Source organism: Simochromis diagramma, unplaced genomic scaffold (genome assembly GCF_900408965.1).
Source record: "Simochromis diagramma unplaced genomic scaffold, fSimDia1.1 OVJJ01000293.1, whole genome shotgun sequence".
Taxonomy (NCBI): domain Eukaryota; kingdom Metazoa; phylum Chordata; class Actinopteri; order Cichliformes; family Cichlidae; genus Simochromis; species Simochromis diagramma.
In genome coordinates, this window is record NW_024386801.1 from 10,251,724 (window position 1) to 10,272,379 (window position 20,656).

The window sequence follows — 20,656 nt, forward strand, 5'->3', positions numbered from 1 at the left end:
TGGATGAGTGACAAAACATTTCTCCCACAAAAACGCTGAGTCCAGATGAACAGAGTCAACTTTTGGAGATTTACTTACCTGGATGATTGAGCATGCATCAAGATGGAAAATAAATTCTTGAGCAATAGACTGATAATTATGCTAGATTTTTTCTGCCATTAAAATAAAAAAAGAAAGACAGACAGAATGAATGTCAGGCAGAGCTAAGCTGAAATTTAGGTTATCTCAATATTTTAGGTCAGATGCCTTCCTTTTTTTATTTTTATTTTTTGTATTAACAGAACAAAAATAGTGGCAGAAACAAGCTTCCACAGTTAGCTGCTAGTGCTAGTAGAAGTTGAAATAGTTTGCTAACAGGACAAACTTAAACATTGGGTAAACATAAATGATAAACAGAAGCTAGTTAGCTAAAATTACATTTAAACTGATATGTAACTGAATTAGCAGTTGAAGTGGCTAGATAAAAGTACAGAGATGTAGCTGAAATACTTTGCTGGGTAAACATAAGAATAGATGCAATTTTATACGCAGTAAATTGCTGTTAAATAGAGTAGTAGCTAAAAGTAGTGGCTGAATAGCGGAAATAAGAAGTTAATGGTTATTCTAATTGATAAGTGGTACTCAGAGGTATCTGAGATATTCTAAGTAGTAATATACAATCACCTTTTATTGTAGTTTTTTTTGTATAAAGGCTAGGGAAGCTGGCTAACAGAGGAGTCACGTAAAAGCAGCCAGAAGTATTAACTTTTTAACAAGCAGAATTCAGGATCTGTAACAAAACGAAAAGCACAAAAGCTCTTCATTTCACCAGTCACAACCAGTACAGCGTGAAAGGGAGAATGGTGATCTAAAATCAAGTGACAGTGAAAAAAACAGCTGTGAACAACTGTTCACAATGACTGGAGTTGCTAGGAAACAGGTATTGCACAGTTATGTAATTGGCCGTGGCTCCAGCCTCCATGTCTTGTGGCATTTCCTCCTGGGAACCAGAGGCATCCCAGGAACTGAGCTGGGGGAGGCTTCCCTCAGTGTGCTCCATCAACTGCACTGGTGGGCGAGGAAGATGTGGCTTCCCCAGGCTCTGTGTGGTTTTTAAATCACCCACTTGATGTCTGCAGCAGCGAGGCAGTGAAACAAACAAAGCAGAGGAGAAGCTTCAGTCATGCTACTATATATAACAGATTTATCCGAAAGGTATCTGATAACGAGTGCTCCTTCCTGCGCGCAGCATGTGCATTGTTGTTGTGTGTTGGTTCTAACCGGAGCTCCTCACCCTCGCCTCGCTTTTTGTTTCAGTACTATTTCACAGTCAGCTTCAACCACGAAAACCAAAAGGCCCTTGAGTTGCGCACGGAGGATGTAAAGGACTGCGATGAATGGGTGGCTGCCATATCACACGCCAGGTAAAGCCATGCAAAGGCATATCAGCGCATCAGATGGTAAATTAGTAAAAGTTTCAAAAGTTTGGTTAAAATTTGAAAAACTTCACGGAATAACGCTTTATTTATAAGAAAGTCCTCGTTGCTTTCTTGATTTATTTAGTGAGACGAGACAGTGTGCAGTTAGATGACATTCATCGCTCCAGCTGATATACAAAACCATGTGGTTTGTGTGTTTTCATGTTTTTACAGTTACAGAAACTTGGCTACAGAGCATGAAGCTCTCATGCAGAAGTATCTTCATCTGCTTCAGATTGTGGAGACGGAGAAAACAGTTGCTAAGCAACTTCGACAACAGATAGAGGATGGGGAAATAGAGATTGAAAGGCTCAAGTCAGAGGTAATATTCACTGTGATTTCATTCTTAGTACTTCTCAAGAGTAGGAATGTAAACAAATACTCGGTCATACATGCTAACCCCCTGCACTTTGCTCATCCTCCTCAGTCAAACCAAAACGCACCGTCAGCTAAATTCATTTATTCCAGTAGAGTCCTTAAAGAACATCTCCTGTATTCATTTTCAATTACATTATTTTATTCTTGGACTCTGCGAGGTGTGATTCACAGTTACAGTAATCCCCATTTATGATATACTGGGTCATGCCCCCTAGTTCACCCTAGCAAAAATGGATCAATGTTGGATTTTATTAAAATAAAGGTACACATTTATTTTAATTAATAAATATGTATTCCTATTTATCCATATTATATATTCTGTATTTATAAATGTGTATATGTGTATATATGGTATATTTATGCTTATATCCTTGCTATCATTCCCCTTTATTGTATCTGTAACATGCAACTTCTGTTGGTGCTGTGCTACTGGAAACTGAATTTCCCGGAGAAACCCACCCGAGGGATTAATAAAGTTTCATCTAATCTTCATCTAATCTAATCTAATTTCAGCACAATAGCATCAGCAAATTCTTGACAGTTCCTTAAAATATATTCACATCAGTCACATTAGTTTCACTTTGTATTTGGTGGCCAGTGTGGTCTGCCCTCCACTATTTGAGACCCCCTGCTCCCCACGGACAGCTTTTTTCTGATTGGCTGTCCCTCATAAACTAAAGATTTAAGCAGCACTTTTGCGGCTGAGAATGACATCGTACAAGCAACAATTATAAAAACTGAACATTTAGAGCAGTCTCAAACCAGGGGGTTTTGGCTCATGGGCTCATACTTGAGACTTCAGTGTCGTGCATATTGTGAGTATTCACCACTGTCACAACATATATGACAGAAAATAGGTCAAAGCCATTGTGTTTCATCAACATCTGAAACTGTTAACTGTACAGGGCATGTCATAAGTACTACATACTACTTTCAATTATTTACATTACTTCTAGTTTTTAGAGTAATATTCATGCATTAAGACCTAAAGAATACTCAATTATGAGCTAAAACTCATTTCCTTGCCGTTACCTGCTCCTATCATTGTTTCAATATCACGTATGGCATCTAAATATTAAATGTTTAAAAATAATTATTGATTACCTATCTTTAATATGAGAACTACAAATTTATAGTAGATCTAAATAAGCTACACATGTCCCCTCTCAGGAGTAACTGTTTGGACAGTTTGGGGCTTTTTATGACCTTACCAGCACCCTCAATACTAAAGGGAGCATTGTTAAAATATCCAGGATTTTGTAACTCTCTGTCTGGATCACAAATAGCCCAGGATTACAGGCTTTTCCATCGTCAGGCAAATGTGTGGCAGTCACACAAAATATCAGTCAGACCTGCTGTAAATAGACATCCTGGCACAATAGCACTATATTATAACTGATTCTTACTTTGCACTCTCATTCCTTTCCAAAAATTTGTCTGCTTTCTATCCTCGCTCCGACCTGCCAGCTCAACAAATAACAGCTGAGCCAGTGGGAAAACGATGGATTATGCTGATTATTGTTCTGTTTGTCTCATATGCGGAGACTAGTGTGAGAGGACAGAAATGAAAGCACGCCCCCCGTCGCAGAGAAGAATCATGTTCAGGCCAACCTCTCTCCACTTTGCATCTCCTTTCAGGAACAATGCCTTCAGTAGGGCCATGTCCCCAGCTGTATTCTTCAGATCCAATAGTCATTTTACTTTAATGTGCAAATGTGATGCTTGAAATTGAATTAGGCCCTGAATATGCATGGACTATGCTTCATGTTGCATCTCTACTATGAAATTCAATGACAATTAACTCTCTCTGTCTACAAAGCCGAGTCTGGGTTTTTTCTGTTTTATTTTTTTGGCACTCTGTCTACCGCCCAGTCAGCATACACACAGGACAGTTTGACTGATACATATTGCATTAAAATGATCAACGTTATGACCGATGTAAATAAATATTAATCAACGCTACAGAGGAGCAGCCAAGTGAACACAGCTAGTTTAGTCAGGCTAATGTTTTAGTGTTGACAGTGCTGACAGGTCCTGTCCTGTCGATTCAGTCACTTTGTTTACATGCTGTTACAGTAAGTGAGCAGAAGAGGAGTGTGTAAGTGGGAATGACTGGTCTTTTTTGTGGTTGCTTCCGTGACAGATTGCTGGGCTGCTCAAAGACAACGAGAAGATCCATGCCAGCCCTGCAGCCGCTCCAACTGACGATGACTCTGAAATTAAGAAGATCAAAAAGGTAAAGCAAGCAGTCTGAACTTCTGCCTTGATTTCATGCATTTTCATGTTCTGAGAATGCACGGTCTATTGCAGGTCCAGAGCTTTCTGCGAGGCTGGATTTGCAGGAGGAAGTGGAAAACCATCATCCAGGATTATATCCGCTCGCCTCATGCAGAGAGCATGAGGAAGAGGAACCAGGTGGTGTTCAGCATGTTGGACTCGGAGGCAGAGTACGTCCAGCAGCTTCATATTCTGGTGAACAACTTCTTGAGGCCGCTGCGCATGGCCGCCAGCTCTAAGAAGCCTCCCATCACCCACGATGATGTCAGCAGCATATTCCTCAACAGGTTGGCTCATCCAGAGTTCTTCTCTAGATAAAGAACATAATCACAAGGACACATACATATAAGCCTTCACTTCACAGCGAAGTACAGCATACTGGCAACCAGATAATAATGCAAAACCTGATGATTGTTGGCCATAGCTTTTACTTTTTTGTGGTTTTTATGGCAACCAAAGCTTTTTTACTAAACAACAAAAAACAAAATAAAATCAGACAAAAAAGACACACACTGGTCACACTGACCTCAAACGAGCACTCGGGCAAACACAGCTTTCATAGAATTTTCCTTGTGTCTATTTGTTTTTTGTTTCTGCACCTGTTTGGTAATTTCTTGGCATCATCCAGTCAGGTTTGTGCCGAGTTGAGAGGAAAGGCACTGCTGAGACACTGGTTATGCTGATGAGGAAGCACTGTGCAGTTCTGGTCATCATTTTGGCACAAATCTGAATTTGTGTTATAATACACTCAGATTACCTGTTATTGCAAATGCAGACATGGGGCAGTTTATGTGGCTTTAGCTGGTACACCTTAAAAAAAACTATCTTTAATTTAAATTTTTTGAAAACTTTGAAGCTAGTGTCTCATCTGTCATTGGTCTATAGAATTCAGGCCACAAACAAAAACCAGAAGAATCAGGTACCACAATTCCTGCCCCTTGTCTACATATTCTGCATATTCATGCATAGATATATTTTAATAGATTACATTAGTTGTGAGCGTTTTGCCATGCATAAGTTTTAAATCTACTGCAGAATGATGCATCTGAAGCATTAAGATACTTTTTTTAAATTTTAAAATGGAATATCATCTGCATTAATATACTGGTAACCTCAAGTGCCTGAATTTGTGTTTGATAAGTGAGCAGCTTGCAACAACTTGTAAAGAGCTACATACTCCCTGTGTATTGGTTTGAATCTTCAAAGCAGATCTCTGTACATTTAATGTGTAATAATATTGTAACAGATTATGTAGAAATCTTATTTGTTAGCAGTAATCCTGATAACAAGTCTGTTAAAGTAAATACTGGTTCAGTGTGTTGTTTAAACACTGTAAGCAATAAAAGTCAAAGTGCGCAGTACAACGCCCAAACTAATAGAATGAGATCAAATAAATGCAGTGTGTATACTGGCTCAGAGCGACATGCTGAGCAGTAAAGAGAGGTTTGGGCCTCTGGATATTATCAGTGGTCTTAAACAAGAATCATAAATGTAAATACAATAATGATAAATGCAGATTACAGAGGCAGAGGCACCATGCCTGGTTTGAGGAAGAGTTATTCCTCATAGAATTTGGATCATTAATGTTTACTTTTGATAAGACGTCTTGGATGACAGAGGATAACAGTCACACCTCTTCAAGCCCTGTACAGCTTACACACACCTGGCACAGCATGGATACCCTAGTTATTAATTATTTATACCTATGAACAATGCAACTTCTAAACAGTACACTGGTATTTAAAGACGACTAAATTTCTGTGATTGTTTTTAGAACTGTTATTTTTTTATGGTCTTTTCGAGACATAAATGGATCTCTTTAAATATGCAGTCAAACGTAATAACTGCTCAGATTAAAATTAGGATTATTACTCTTAAAATCTTTATAGTCTGAGATTAGTTTCCCTAATAAATGTTTTTTTCAATCTCTACTTTATTTCAGTGAAACCATCATGTTTCTGCATCAGATCTTTTACCAGGGCCTGAAAGCCAGAATAGCAAGCTGGCCAACATTAGTCCTTGGTAAGAGTCATGTCTTTGCTGAATTTCATTACTTTATTCATAATGCACTCATTCAGATGTTTGTCAGAGTGCACGTGATGAAATGTGATTAAAAAAGTTTGATGTGTCTGCAGCTGACCTGTTCGACATCTTGCTGCCCATGCTGAACATCTACCAGGAGTTTGTGAGGAACCACCAGTACAGCCTGCAGATCCTGGCACATTGCAAGCAGAACCGAGACTTTGATAAATTGCTGAAGCAGTATGAGGCCAAGCCCGACTGTGAGGAAAGGACCCTGGAGACCTTCCTTACCTACCCTATGTTCCAGGTTAGCTCATTTGTCTCACTGATATACACAGGAATAAAGGCAGGCCCATTTGTTTGCTGCATAGGTGCAGCCTGGAGCCAGCTTTTGTTGTTAATTTTGTGCTCTCGCAGCTTGAGCCAAGTTCTTTTCTCCATAAATGTCACCCTTGAGCCATATATTTCACCAACCTAAAACTAGATGCCTTTTGCTATGCCAATGATGCCCAGCTGTAGCGGTTTGCAAAGCAGTCGGCCACTTTGTTTTGCGATTGCACTGCCTGTGAGTCAAATGTAAACAAAAGGGTCATCACTAAAAATCTAAAGGGCAAAATGTTAATCTTTTCTCCTTTTCTTTATGATGTAGACTGTTCCTATGTGTCACCTATAAAACTGGTACAGTATTTATCCCTGTTAATCTCTAAGAAATACTTAATTACAAAGTAAAGGCACGTTCTTAGTGGGTGATCTTAAAGAGTAATAACTGAAAACCCCCTTTAGAATAGAAGTTAGACCCTTTTTATGCTGGTACTCCAAACTGTGGTAAAAATGCTTTAATAATTATGTAAATATGTTTAAAACCTGATTAGTCCACCTGCTACAGATTGAAATGATTGATTTTTTTAGTGATGAGGCCAAAAAAAGGTGATCACCTATCATCTGCAAGTCTCTGATCTGTCTTATTCCATCCTGCAGTGAAGCACAATCTTCACAGTCAAAGATTCAAAAAGACCAGTGAGAACTGGGAATGTTGAGTGCAGTCACATACAGTGAGGTCCTTGAAGAAAAACTGCTAGTACAAGTGATGTGAAACTGGTTCAACAGGTCACCTTTCAGTCTTAGGATGACCTGAAGCAAAGCAGCCAAAACAATACTGGAGTGACATCAGGCCAAGTCTCTGACTGTCTCCCTGCTAGAATTCACCCCAGTATAACATCTTTAGAAGGACCTGAAGATGGTAGTTCGTGTGCACTTTTCATCCACTCTGCAGAAACTTGAGAGGGTCACCCACGAAGAATTGGCAAAATTGCTCACATCCAGGAGGGATTTGACTTCTCTAAAGCTGTAATGGCTGCCAAATGTTCAAAATGCTGCACTGAGTGCAACACATGAAACAGGTGACTACATTCTGAAGAGGCAGTGGCATTTATTAAAAGCTGTGTAACCAGATTTGACTGATTTCCACTTGAGCTAAACCAGTGTTTTCATTAATATTCTCTGGCCTGTTTACTGGACATTGTGGCTCAGACAGAATTTGGCTTCAAATATACATATTGTAGCATTGCTCATTAACAAAAGAATTAGCAGGCATTCGTCTGCAGTGTTTCAGGATATCTTGATTATGTTTTCATGTCTATAAAAATGGTTGGTCTCGGAGCTCACGCTCCTTTCTGGCAAGGCACGCATTTTCCCCAACAGTCCACTCTGCTGGGGCCTGCTGCAGGCTGTGCTGTGTTGATAATAAATTTTGCTGATGAGTGTAGATTGTGCTCTCTACTGATCTTCTTCTCATCGTGCTGGCACATATTTATCCCTGTGTTTGTACGCTTGTGCTGTGCACATGAAAGATCTCTCAAGTGAGCACGAGTCTCCTGCTGCTTTCTGTTCTGCCTCTCCAGATTCCTCGCTACATCCTGACTCTCCATGAGCTGCTGGCCCACACACCCCATGAACATGTAGAGAGAAATAGTCTGGACTATGCCAAATCTAAGCTGGAGGAGCTTTCCAGGTATAACCCATAGCCCCAGATGGGCGTGGTATCTTATATGAGAGTAACGTCTTTTTAATTCATATGAACACAAATAATAGATCAGTCTAAAAGCTGTTGAATTTTTTTTAGAATAACCAAAAAAGCATGAAGAGATATTAACTGTAAAGATAAACAGATACATTTTTTATTTAACCAAACATATAAAGACCCAATTTCAGCTTTTTTCTATTTGATGTATAAGCTCCAAATGAGAATGACAAAAAGGCGCTTTTTTTGTGTTGTTTTTGTGCTTTCTTAGAATAATGCATGATGAAGTGAGCGAGACCGAGAACATCAGGAAAAACTTGGCAATAGAGCGCATGATTGTAGAGGGCTGCGAGATTCTCCTTGACACCAGCCAGACGTTTGTAAGACAAGGTAACTCTCATCTTTAAGTGTTGTACTTTGGATCCCAGCAGACAGCAGGGTCACAACAGAGAGAGGTTTCCTGTCCCTCCACATTTCTGACAGCCAGGTTTTACATTTCCGGCACTTTATTGTGCAGCGTGGCACAGGGCTGGCTCTCTCCTCCTCTCGGTCTCTCTCTGGGGAACAACACGTACTCCTCGCTATAAGAGCTTTTAATTTCTAAGTGTAATTAGACCAGTCTGTGGCAAACTGATGATGAATCTGCAACTGTAAATGTCAAATGTCCCCAACAGGCCGTGATGGATAAGAAAAGAGAAAAGAGACGTGGTAGATTATTATTCCTCTGTACATATAGTCATGTACAGAGGAATGTGCATATGCCTTTTCATTTTTGTCTACATGTGTCTCTTCTTTGCTCCTCCTTCATTCTGTTTGGACTCTTTTTTTCTACATAAAGGGTCCCTCATCCAGGTGCCAATGAGCGAGAAGGGCAAGATCACCCGTGGGCGACTGGGTTCTCTGTCTCTAAAGAAAGAAGGGGAGAGGCAGTGCTTTCTCTTCTCCAAGCATTTAATCATCTGCACCAGGGGGTCTGGGGGAAAGCTTCATCTCACCAAGGTGGGCCTGAGCTGCTGAGCTGGCAGCATCACAACCTTTCTGCAAAAGTCTGGGACACCTGACCTAAAATAAATGAATTAACCAACACTCGATGGAATATTCTCTACATTTGCTCAGATACTGTAGGCTCATTAACATGTGTGAGATTAGCAAATCCCCCCATCCCAAATGTTTACTGAGAGGTTTTCAAATATTTTACATAATAATATGCCAGATTTTTATGAAACTGAACCCTTCTTTTAATACCGTCTGTGGTTTTTCCACAATAATCATTCAAAGCTGTTGCTTCTTTATGCAGCATGTATGAAGTCTTCATTTTTAGTGATAAGGTTTGCCCATATAAGAGATCCAGATGATATCTAAAACCCTTCTTTGTCCAGCGTAAATATTTGGAATAAAAACAAACTTCCTTTTATGTATTTAAACTTAAACCTAAATATTCTGAAAGGATAAACTAATAGTAAAGATGCCCTAAATAGCATCAGATGTACCTTTTTGAAGGCTTTGTGTGTTTTGCCAAGCTGAAGTTAAGGATACTTTGGAGAATAGGATGAAGATGAGGACATTTATCACCTCTATATATGAATGACACATATTTTTATGCTGATGGAACTGATTTTTTTTATGTATGCACTACATTTACTACATCTACATGTGTATTGTATGCTGTTTGCAGAACGGAGTAGTTTCGCTTATAGACTGCACTCTTGTGGAAGATCCTGAGGGGACAGATGATGAGTGTGAGTGTTTAAATATTTTCTTATAGAAATGTGCTTCATATGTACTCTGTTTCATGGTTTAAATAACTGATGAATACTAGAGGATGCTAGCTTTGTTAGAACAAATGAAAAATAATGCTCCAGTAAAGGCAGGCAGTACTATGAAGTGCACTACTTGTTTTGGGTAAAAATCTGGCACTGTACAATCACATATGACATGTTTATGTCTTTACTGGCTATAAATGAAATATATAAGGAAAATGACAAAAAGTCTTTGTGTTTGCCTCAAAGCTAAATCAGACAAGAGTGGTCAGGACATGGAGCACCTGGACTTCAAGATTGTTGTGGAGCCAAAGGACAGCCAGTCATTCACAGTCATCCTGGTAGCCTCCTCAAGGCAGGAGAAGTCTGCATGGACTAGTGACATCAGCCAGGCATGTCAACGCACATCACAGTCTTCCAGCAGTCAGTTACAGAAATCACTAACATTTCCTCTGTCCTATTTCTTTACTTCAACTGCATGTGTCCTGCAGTGCATAGACAACATCCGCTGCAATGGCCTGATGATGAACGCCTTTGAAGACAACTCCAAAGTCACAGTGCCGCAGATGATCAAGTAAGCTGCTTCTTTACATGTAACTTGGTGAAGCTTCTCCCATTTTTTTTTTTTTTTTTTTTTTTGAGATTTGTATCTGTTTTCTTAACAGGTCAGATTCAAGTCTGTACTGTGATGATGTGGACATCCGTTTCAGTAAGATGATGAACTCCTGCAAGGTGCTGCAGATCCGCTACGCCAGCGTGGAGCGTCTGCTCGAGAGACTTACTGATCTCCGTTTCCTTTCAATCGACTTCCTCAACACCTTCCTGCATTCCTATCGCGTGTTCACCACTGCTGATGTGGTGCTGGATAAACTCATCACCATCTACAAGAAACCCATCAGTGCCATTCCGGCCCGGTCAGTCACTTTACATTTGGACAGACTTGAATGTTGCAAGGTTGTTGACAGCGCTTACCACAGACAAACAAATCTTATTTGAAGCGTGTGGCATCCCTCCAGACCTTGCCAGCCTGCATAAAGATGAGATTGATTTATTAGGATGTGAAGCTTTGTCATCCTCTAATCAATGTGAGGCACATATAGGAACAAAAGTTCTGTGGTTATTATACGGAAATTTTTTTGTTTGTTTTATTCATAGAATTTCATGAAATTACACAAAACATGACAGGAAAACTATAAAAAAGATATTGACCAATTTGATGAGATGGGTGCTGCATTTCTTTTCTTAATTGCTGGGTTTGTGTTGCAAAATGCATAAACTATACTTTTACACAGTTAACAATATATATATATATTGCAACTTAGGAGTCAGTGACTTTAAAAAGCATTCCAAGCAACATCCAAATATCCATATTTTCCAGTGCTCTCATGTTAAATGAGCATGGAGCTTGGTGGTTTGCTGTGTTTGTTTTGTTGTTTCTCGCACATCCTCCTAAGTGCAAATTCAGTCAGTAAGGTACCCCATAATTAATTATTTTTCAATAATCTTTTAAACTTGACAGTAGTGGTTATAGTTGCTTTCATTGTATGGTGCAAATTTAAGTTTGATCATGAATTAGAGGCTGGACATGTAGAGGGTGCAGCATGCGTGTAGTGTTCACGGGTATTTGTTTCTCTGTGTTTGTGTACATAGACACTGTATGTGACACTGAAACGATTAAGTCTATTGATCTTTTGAGCTTAGCGTGTGTATATATAGAGCTTGTTTTATTGGTTAAATCCAAACACAGAGACTTAGCAGATGTGGCACTGCTACAAGGCTATGGTGACTCTGTTTCACTGTATGTTATGTACATATCAGTTTGTATTGGTCCAGTCCATCCTGCTTGTGTGGGAGTGTCTCAGCCGGGCTCTGTCACTCTATGGCAATCAGCCTCGGTGCTGCAGGACCCCACCCTCCTGCAAAAGATTGCACTGGTGCTAACTCTCTGCTCTGCATGCCTAGAGTAAGGGCCCTGCTGTGGAACTCAGATCAGGGCTCTCTATATCCACACCCTGCATTATGCTCTCCCGTGGCGCTTGTCATGTCACTGAGAGACACCTACTCTTGGCTGCTTGTGTCAGCAGCGGCCATGCGCACTATCGCTCACTGTGCTATTTATGGGAACCTGTGAGGTCGCCAGGAGGCTGGCAGGGAGTGGGAGAGGGTTTTCTGAAACACTGCAGTCAGCCGAGACATAGTTGAAAAGAGACTTCTGGTTGCAGGGCTGACTTGGTTTGCATAAATTATTTCAGAGGTTCTGTTTGTTTAGCTAAGCTCCTAAAATATAGAGTATACTTAAACAAATAAATAAATACGTGCCCTAACGTCTAATGTTTATCCTCCCCTGATGCAGGTCACTGGAGTTATTCTTTGCCAGCAGTCAAAATAATAAACTTCTTTATGGCGAGCCACCCAGCTCCCCCAGGGCTAGCAGAAAGTTCTCCTCCCCTCCTCCTCTCGCTATTGCCAAGAACTCATCCCCCAACCGCCGTCGCAAGCTCTCTCTCAATATCCCCATCATCACTGGGGGCAAAGCTCTTGACCTGGCTGCCCTTAGCTGCTCCTCAAATGGCTATGCAAGCATGTATTCCTCCATGTCTCCATTCAGCAAGACCACCTTGGACATCAACAAACTGTATGTGTCCAGCCCGATCGCGAGCAAAATCTCTGATGAGGGAGAAGACAAGAAGGAAAAGGTGGATGACCCCTCGGCATGCAAACAAGGTGGGTGACTTGTAGCCATTCAGAGTACAATTTGAACTCTGCTTTGCTACAATAATGTCTTTAAAAGAGCTTAATACTTACTGCCGTTTGCTTGTTACAATACAGATCTCTCTGTACGAGAAGAAAGTGATAATGATCAAAACCAGAGCGATGACGGGGATCCAGAAGCTTCTCCTACCAAGTCTCCAACTACACCAAAAAATATCAAATGCAAAAACTCCTCAGGTAGATTGTGTCTTAGTCTTGTACCTGATTTAAAATGAAATGTCGAGCTTATAAATCACTTTATACTGTTACACTGGGAAATACTTGTATTTAACCTAGCTACATTTCTAAATAATGAGATCAGGATGTGCACAAATAATACTTGTGTCAAAATACAAAACACACAAAATTCTGTTTCAATGAGAGCACATGTACCACACTCGCCTGCTGTTAAAAATCAGCAGCCAATCAGAAGAAAGTTGAATTAAAGTAAGCAGAGCTAAAGTGGCTTCTTTCAGAAAGAGGGCCAACACCAAGGCCCTTATTTATCCCATATAAAATAAGATTATTTTGAGTTTTGAATCATGCAAAACTGTTCACATAGAGTCTTAAGAACTAAAGAACTAGAGCAAAATACGTTTGATTACACAGACAGATTAAAAAAACTGCAGAGTTACTCAGAGAAAGAAAATTCTGCCAAAGGTAATGACTTGTTGCTTCTTCTTTTTCTTTTAAGTAATCTAGATCCACAACAGTTTTTATCAGCTTCTTCCTCAGCACAGGCTCCGTGTCTTGACCAAATTTCATAAAATGTTGATTAACTGTTTTTGTGTAACCTTGCAGATAGACAGATGGCACTTGAGAAAAAAAAAACCCTTGCAGCTGATAATACTTGCCGTCAAGCATATTTTACCATCTGTAGGAGAATGATGAATTGTTTTACTCTTTAAATAACCCCGTTTAGCCATATGCTGTCATATTTCTATCTGAAAAAAAAATATGCCACTGTGGAACATAAGTAACATGAAATATCAGTCGTTCGATGGTTATGAATATGTGGGGAAAGCCAACGCTTGGCTTCAGTAGGTGTTAGGGAAACTTGTGTCATAGCAACTACACTGAGAGCGTGTTTTCCCTACCGCCCCCAGTAATGAGGCTGTTTCACTGGAGCCAAGATTATCTTTGCCTTTCAAATCTTATGACAAAATTATACAATATAAGTTTTTAAAACGAAGCGTTATCTGGAATATGTGAAATAACTGGAATAGTGAGGCAATGTGTGGGATTATTAGCAGCCTATGATCCGTGTTCCCGGCCGGGATTTATACATCGAGGAGTGCAGAGAATCTGTTGATTCCTCTGTTATGCTGATATTTAGTGGCTATATTTAGCTGCAACCATCTTGAATATCAAAGCCTCTTGTAAAGGAAAGTCTGGAGGGAAACTTTTGCATTGGCCTGCAGTGCTCCCTAGTGGAGGTTTGTGAAATGAAAAAGCAGGCCATCCAGCTTTATGTGTATATTGAGTTATAATAATAAATATACATTTACGGCTTGTATTTTTTTAAACTGTCCTTGTGTGTAGAGTTTTCCCTGTTTTCCTACAACAACGGCATGGTGATGTCATCATGTCGAGAGCTGGACAACAACCGCAGTGCTCTATCTGCTGCCTCCGCCTTTGCTATTGCTACTGCTGGAGCCAATGAGGGTACCCCTACCAAGGAAAAATATAGACGGATGTCCCTTGCCAGTACAGGTATATTCACCAAGAAAGTGTTGGGCAATACTCTAAACTTTATTCTCCTTCTGTGCCTCTCATTTAATGTATTTTTTTGCAGGTTTTCCAACAGATCAGAGAAATGGAGACAAAGAGTTTGTGATCAGACGAGCGGCAACCAACAGAGTCCTGAATGTGCTTCGGCACTGGGTGTCCAAACACTCTCCGGTAACGCATTTCATAGCAGAGATGTTAACACAGCATCCTGGCATATTTTCTCCTTAACAGAGGAAAGAAATTGTTTTGGAAAATAACTTAATAAAAATTTGAGAATATTATCCACACAGAATAAAACAAATTCAAAACTAACCTCATGAGCAGTGATGATCAACGACAAAATCTACAGTTTTCTATCATCCGTGTGTGCTGTGTGTGCCTCTCTAGGACTTTGAGAGCAACAATGAGCTGAAAACGAAGGTTATTGCCTTCTTGGAGGAAGTGATGCATGACCCTGAGCTGTTGACCCAGGAGAGGAAAGCGGCAGCCAACATCATCAGGTACCGCTGAGTGCTGTTTGAGTGAAAGAGGGATTAAAAGGCATTTTACTGGGTCATTAAGCTGTACATCTTTCAGAGGTTGACCTTCTTTTTCATGTCATCAGGACTATAACTCAGGAAGATCACGGTGACAATCAGATCGCGATAGAAGACGTGACACAACTGGTAAGTGAAGTGAGTAGCTGCTGTTCGTGGCTCTATTTGAAATCAATCCTCTGCTCACTTGGCTGCTCCCATGATAATAGATGCTGAATATTTTTGATCAGTTATGAGACATAAATTCAGCAAACAATTAATGCATTATGTGATAGTTAGCAGATGGGATTCATTAGACTGGAATCTTGACGGTGCGTGAATTTGCACATATGTAAATGTTGCTCAAGAGTGACAAGCAGTGATTTCACAAATGCCACAAAGTATTTTTAGATACAGGTGCAGGAAGTGTAATCGAATATATTTATTATAATACTATCAGCTAGATGGGGGGGGGGGGTTCTGCCTGAAAAGATGACAAATTCAAAAATAAATATTGAAATACGATAAAACAGTTAAAGATTTCTTTTGTGTATATTTTGGTGTCCTTGATCACAGAAACTTTTATGAAAATAAGACAGTCAATAACACATTTCAGTCTAGTTAAAAGTCATTTTACCAGCACTTGACAAATTGATGATGTAAAAGTAAAAAAAAAAAAAAAAGATTTAGAGGCGAAGGTGCATCAAAACCTACAGAAATACCTAGTTTGGTAGATTATTTATTGTCATGTGAAAACAAACTAAAGTCAAGTTAGCTAATTTAGATCATTTGGGATCTGTTTTATTGGTTTTTTTGGACTGTTTGTGTCTTTCAGGTGGGAGGAGGGAAAGCTGAGACCTTCGAGAATCACTCAGCAATGGAAATTGCAGAGCAGCTCACTCTGTTGGACCACCTAGTGTTCAAGGTCATTCCATACGAGTGAGTGTCATCACACCACACAGCCAGGAAGCACGAACACACCAATACATGCTTCACTTCTTCTTTGTTGGTTTGCCTCACAGGGAATTCTTTGGCCAAGGCTGGATGAAGAATGACAAAAATGAGAAGACGCCGTATATCATGAGGACAACGAAGCACTTCAATGACGTACGCTCCAGTCAAAAAGAGCTCTTATCACATATCGAACCCTTCTATCCAAACGTAACATGAAGTCTAAACTACTTGTTTCTCGTTTTTTTTGTCAGATGAGCAACCTTATTGCCACGGAGATCCTCCGCTGTGATGATGTTGTAACCCGGGTAGCAGTCATCGAAAAATGGGTAGCTGTGGCCGATATCTGCCGTTGTCTACATAACTACAACGCCGTTCTCGAGATCACCTCATCACTGAACCGCAGCTCTGTTTTCCGCCTCAAGAAAACTTGGCTCAAAGTTTCCAAGCAGGTGCGTGTCTCTATATGCATTGCTGCTAGTCCCTAAAGTGCATGGTATTGTCACTGAACGTGTTCATTATCACCATTTTTTTCTAGACTAAAGCACTGATTGACAAACTGCAGAAGCTGGTCTCATCAGAGGGGAGGTTCAAAAACCTCAGAGAGGCTTTGAAGAAGTGAGTTCAAGGACATAGTTTCAGACTGGATCAACAAAGCAAACAAGCAGCACAAGTGGATGATAAGTGGTTTTTATTCTCTTTTTTTTCATTCTAGTTGCGATCCTCCCTGTGTGCCCTATCTGGGGATGTACCTCACTGATCTGGCTTTCATTGAGGAGGGAACGCCGAACTACACCGAGGACAACTTGGTCAACTTCTCAAAGATGAGGATGGTGAGATGTTAGGCGATTCCTGATATGAAAGACTTGCGCTAAGTTTGTGTCACTGACATCCTTGCTTCCCTTTTTTCCAGATTTCTCACATCATCAGAGAAATCAGACAGTTTCAACAAACAGCATATAAGATTGACTTGCAACCAAAGGTAAATTAATTAATCGCAAAGACCACAGAGCAGTAGTTCCCAACCTCTCTGACCACTGACTACTTGAAGAAGCTATTTCTAATATACGAGCTGCAATCAAAAATTTCAGAGACTGGGCCTGTAGAAAGTAACAGTGGTACCTGAATTAAACCTGGGCAAAGGAAGCACTTGGCAACAGTGGAAACAAAAAACTCCCTTTTAACAGGAAGAAACTTCCAGCAGAACCAGGATCAGGGAGGGGCAGCCATCTGCTGTGATCAGTTGGGGTGAGAGGAGGGAGATAGAGATTAAATGCAGAGTGATGTATAAACACACAGAGTGAAAGTAGTGTATTTTTAAGAACATTAAAAATACTGACAGAAAACTTCTTAAAGTGCACAAAGCATAAATGTAGAAAAATTGCTCTTGGTCTCTCCTGACCTAATGTGTCGTTTTGGGGAATGAACTGAACTTATTTCAGAATAAGAATCAGAATACTTTATTAATCTCTGAGGAAATTATGTGGTCACAGTTGCTCCAAGACAGTAAGAACAGGAAATAACTAACTTAAATTTGATAATACAAACTTACAAATTATAACAGAATAAGTCTAGCTCTAAATATAAATATCTCAGTATATTACACAAATTAAATATATAGTTGACATTGAGGTGCCCTTTTTATCGTATTGACTTTGTAATTTTCTTTGTAGATGATGTGATATTAAGCGTGTGGAGAATGGAGGAATTGTACAGCGAGTTAGCCACAAGCAGGAATGAATTCCTGTGTTCTAAAATTGACATTTGGTCACAGCACGGATTTGAGTTTAATGATGAAGTCATAAATAAAAGTTGGATAAAGTGGGACAAAAAATAGCAGGAAGCAGTTTATCGCCATGCAAGGAGACACCATTGAATAGAGGTTAAAAAAAAATTAAATAAGGTGCATTTTTTTTTCTTTCATATAGGCACTCTCTGAGCTGTTCGATTGCATCTTGTAAATGCAAAGGCTAAGTTCCTCTATATCTTTGCAAAGTATTTTTTTTTTTGAAAGAAACAGGTAAAGTCCTCCAATAACAGCAAAAACGTGGGATGTTAGTTTTTAATTTTCAAGGTGGAAATGCTTCAAAAAGATAAGTTATGAATGCTTGGGACCCCTTTTAGATATATTGCATAGCACTGTTTTGCCCAAATAATGATTAATGTTTTGTGTTCTTGTTTGTATTATATTATTCAAATAAATCAAAATCAGGCCAAAGTAACTCATTAGTTCACATAATCAAAATGTACAGTATAAACATAATGATACTGATACTGAGGGTTGCAACTAGTAACTTGCTTCTGTTTAGTATTGTTTAAACTGTGAAAATAGTAAATATAATCAAATAAAAAAAGTCCTTAAATTTGCTTTTTTCCCCCATATTCTAGGTAGCCCAGTATCTGCTGGACAAAAGCTTTGTTCTGGATGAAGAAAGCATGTATGAAGCCTCACTCAGAATTGAGCCTAAAGTGCCCAACTGATGGGGAAGGTGGCCCTCCATATTATTTTCTTTATTAATATTACACATCAGTTAACATGCACATCAACATTTGTATAGCTGTACATGCTTAAGATCTTGCTCCTCTGTACAGTAGATGTTTAAAGTTGTTTGACAACATAAAACATTTTAGTGTATATTTTTCCGTGTATGATTTTTGTTGTTGCCATTTCCACAATGACACCTGCTTGAAGGATTTTTTTTTAAATTTCTATGAGTATTTCAAGAACAATAATAGAGGTCACTTTAGCTGCATGCAACCGTGTCTTCTACTGTGACCAATGACATTATTTTGCATCATGCCATACTGTATCAAATTTGCACTTCGAGCACTCGTGTTGCTGGCTGTTGTTCTCTTGGCTTGAGTTTTATTGATGACTGAAGTTCTCTGCAACCAATGTAGCATTGTAAAAAAAAACTAAAACAAAAAAATACTGCATAAAATCAGGTAAAAGAGCACAGAGAATATAATTAAAGATAGACAACAGTGATCAGTGCAACTGACAGCAAGGTATCCAAAGCATATGTGTCTCTGTGCTTCCCGAACCAAAACAAGAAGGATTTGTTTCTTCATTTCTGCTCACTATTCTAAAGACAGGGGTTCCCAACTGTGCTTACCACACTGAATGTTTTCCTACAGTGTAACTGTGGAGCAGTCCAGTATGTCCAACCAGATATGAAAGTGAATACAAGGTAAACGTTCTTGTTGAAGTTATTGGCTGAATGAGAAAAATGAATACAGTCCACAGGAAGGTCAACTCTGTGAGCTAAATGCTAAAATTTGCATGCTATATTTGCGAAGTTAACTGAACAACAAGCTCACCACTGTAGCTTAACTTGTTAGCATGCTCACATTTTCTAATTAGCACTAAACGTATATTGAAAGCTTACAGGAATGTTATTGGTTTTGCAAAAATCTGTCAAGTATTCACCAAAAATTGTAAATATTGTTCTAAAAGTTGGAAAGTTAATGGACCAGTTTATCCTCTGTTGTTGTTGAGACATTTTATTAACATCCACTGATGTAAATCACTAATGTAAGCTTTACCCTGTCGACATCATTGAAATCAGAAGCAAATGTGCTGAGATGTGCCAAAATATTTCAGGCTGAGCTGCGAAAAATCGCACTCTTGTTGCTAGAACCATCAGCTCAGTCTACATATTTATACTGATACATATAGCTGATACATATAGACCAAATGTGACAAATGGGACATGATGTGCAGACACAATCTGTACACACTTAATTACCTGTAGAGTTTTTTTCTTCTTCTTCTTTCTGTCAAGTAGTAAATGTTCTAAAGCTGGTAATGATAAACAATCCATAGGTTGGGAACCTCTTCTTTAAGTTAAGTTTAGCTATAGGATAATACAGTTTCTCAGTTGGCACACGAGGTGCCTAAAGTCTGCTGAGTTCACTTATAAGCTGTGTAACAACATAGAGTGTTAAAGAAGTGAGGTTTGTGAGGTTTAAGGTGACGGATTTGTCACCTGCATTTTTGTTACACTTGAAGTGCACCAGTACAGTTCAACGAGTTTCCCCCTTTATGCTTGAACTTTTTGGTCTTGACTTGTTAAATTGAAACTCATGGGAAAAAAAAATCACACGCAGTGGTTAAGTGTTGTACCTTCAGGTTCGGGTTCTACTTCTGTAGAGTAAAAGTTTGTTGCTCTTCTGTAATCAAAAGACAATCTGTCCTTTTTGCTGTTCCAGTGATTGTGGAACATGACTGTATATCACTCTGTTATATGCATTGCTGTTAAAAACTATGATAAAATGTATGTGAATGACCTCTGCCTGCAGCATTCAAACACTATTTTTGTAGTAGTATAAGAGAGAGTGACCTGCTCTTTATATGAACATGGGAAAGTATTTTGTACTTTGTTGTTAATTCACTTCACTGAGATGCGCTGTACATTTTGTACATGCAACCTGGCATATTTCTCAATGTGGAACAGTGTAATCCTCTCAAAAACAACTTATATCACAAGCTTAACACAAAACGCTACAACAGTGTGGTCTTGAAACCATAACTTAGAGGTAGGAGAGCAATTCAAAGTGTTTTGCATTTATACTGTAATCCTGTCTATAACCATTTCTGTTAGCAGGAATATAGTAACGTAGTGCTTATTCTGTGAATATTTGTATGTATTTTTACTATGTATGTACAGTACACTTTTGAAGCTAATGTGGTAGGCATGCAACACCTTCACAGACAGAATAATACTATATACTTATACTGTATACACTTATAAATGCACATACTCTTATAAGGTATATAAACAAATAAACATT

The 20,656-nt window shown here is 39.2% G+C and overlaps 1 protein-coding gene across 2 annotated transcripts in view; it reads left to right on the plus strand.

The window, feature by feature from the left end:
• The window catches only part of rasgrf1 (Ras protein specific guanine nucleotide releasing factor 1), a 31,574-nt gene extending 11,622 nt beyond the window's left edge, over window positions 1-19,952 (plus strand). The window contains exons 3-28 of one of the 2 annotated variants that reach the window (XM_040025693.1): window positions 1,297-1,403; window positions 1,632-1,779; window positions 3,979-4,071; window positions 4,146-4,399; window positions 6,055-6,134; window positions 6,248-6,441; window positions 8,036-8,145; window positions 8,426-8,544; window positions 8,993-9,153; window positions 9,830-9,893; window positions 10,164-10,306; window positions 10,406-10,488; window positions 10,580-10,828; window positions 12,268-12,638; window positions 12,744-12,863; window positions 14,208-14,378; window positions 14,461-14,567; window positions 14,784-14,896; window positions 15,001-15,070; window positions 15,747-15,850; window positions 15,934-16,018; window positions 16,117-16,314; window positions 16,401-16,480; window positions 16,578-16,695; window positions 16,776-16,844; window positions 18,251-19,952. In XM_040025693.1, the coding sequence (XP_039881627.1) occupies window positions 1,297-1,403; window positions 1,632-1,779; window positions 3,979-4,071; window positions 4,146-4,399; window positions 6,055-6,134; window positions 6,248-6,441; window positions 8,036-8,145; window positions 8,426-8,544; window positions 8,993-9,153; window positions 9,830-9,893; window positions 10,164-10,306; window positions 10,406-10,488; window positions 10,580-10,828; window positions 12,268-12,638; window positions 12,744-12,863; window positions 14,208-14,378; window positions 14,461-14,567; window positions 14,784-14,896; window positions 15,001-15,070; window positions 15,747-15,850; window positions 15,934-16,018; window positions 16,117-16,314; window positions 16,401-16,480; window positions 16,578-16,695; window positions 16,776-16,844; window positions 18,251-18,343 (3,504 nt within the window). In that variant the 3' untranslated portion in view covers window positions 18,344-19,952. The remainder of the gene's footprint in view (window positions 1-1,296; window positions 1,404-1,631; window positions 1,780-3,978; window positions 4,072-4,145; window positions 4,400-6,054; window positions 6,135-6,247; window positions 6,442-8,035; window positions 8,146-8,425; window positions 8,545-8,992; window positions 9,154-9,829; window positions 9,894-10,163; window positions 10,307-10,405; window positions 10,489-10,579; window positions 10,829-12,267; window positions 12,639-12,743; window positions 12,864-14,207; window positions 14,379-14,460; window positions 14,568-14,783; window positions 14,897-15,000; window positions 15,071-15,746; window positions 15,851-15,933; window positions 16,019-16,116; window positions 16,315-16,400; window positions 16,481-16,577; window positions 16,696-16,775; window positions 16,845-18,250) is intronic. The other variant, XM_040025694.1, reaches the window with a different exon arrangement.
• Window positions 19,953-20,656: the final 704 nt, after the last annotated feature.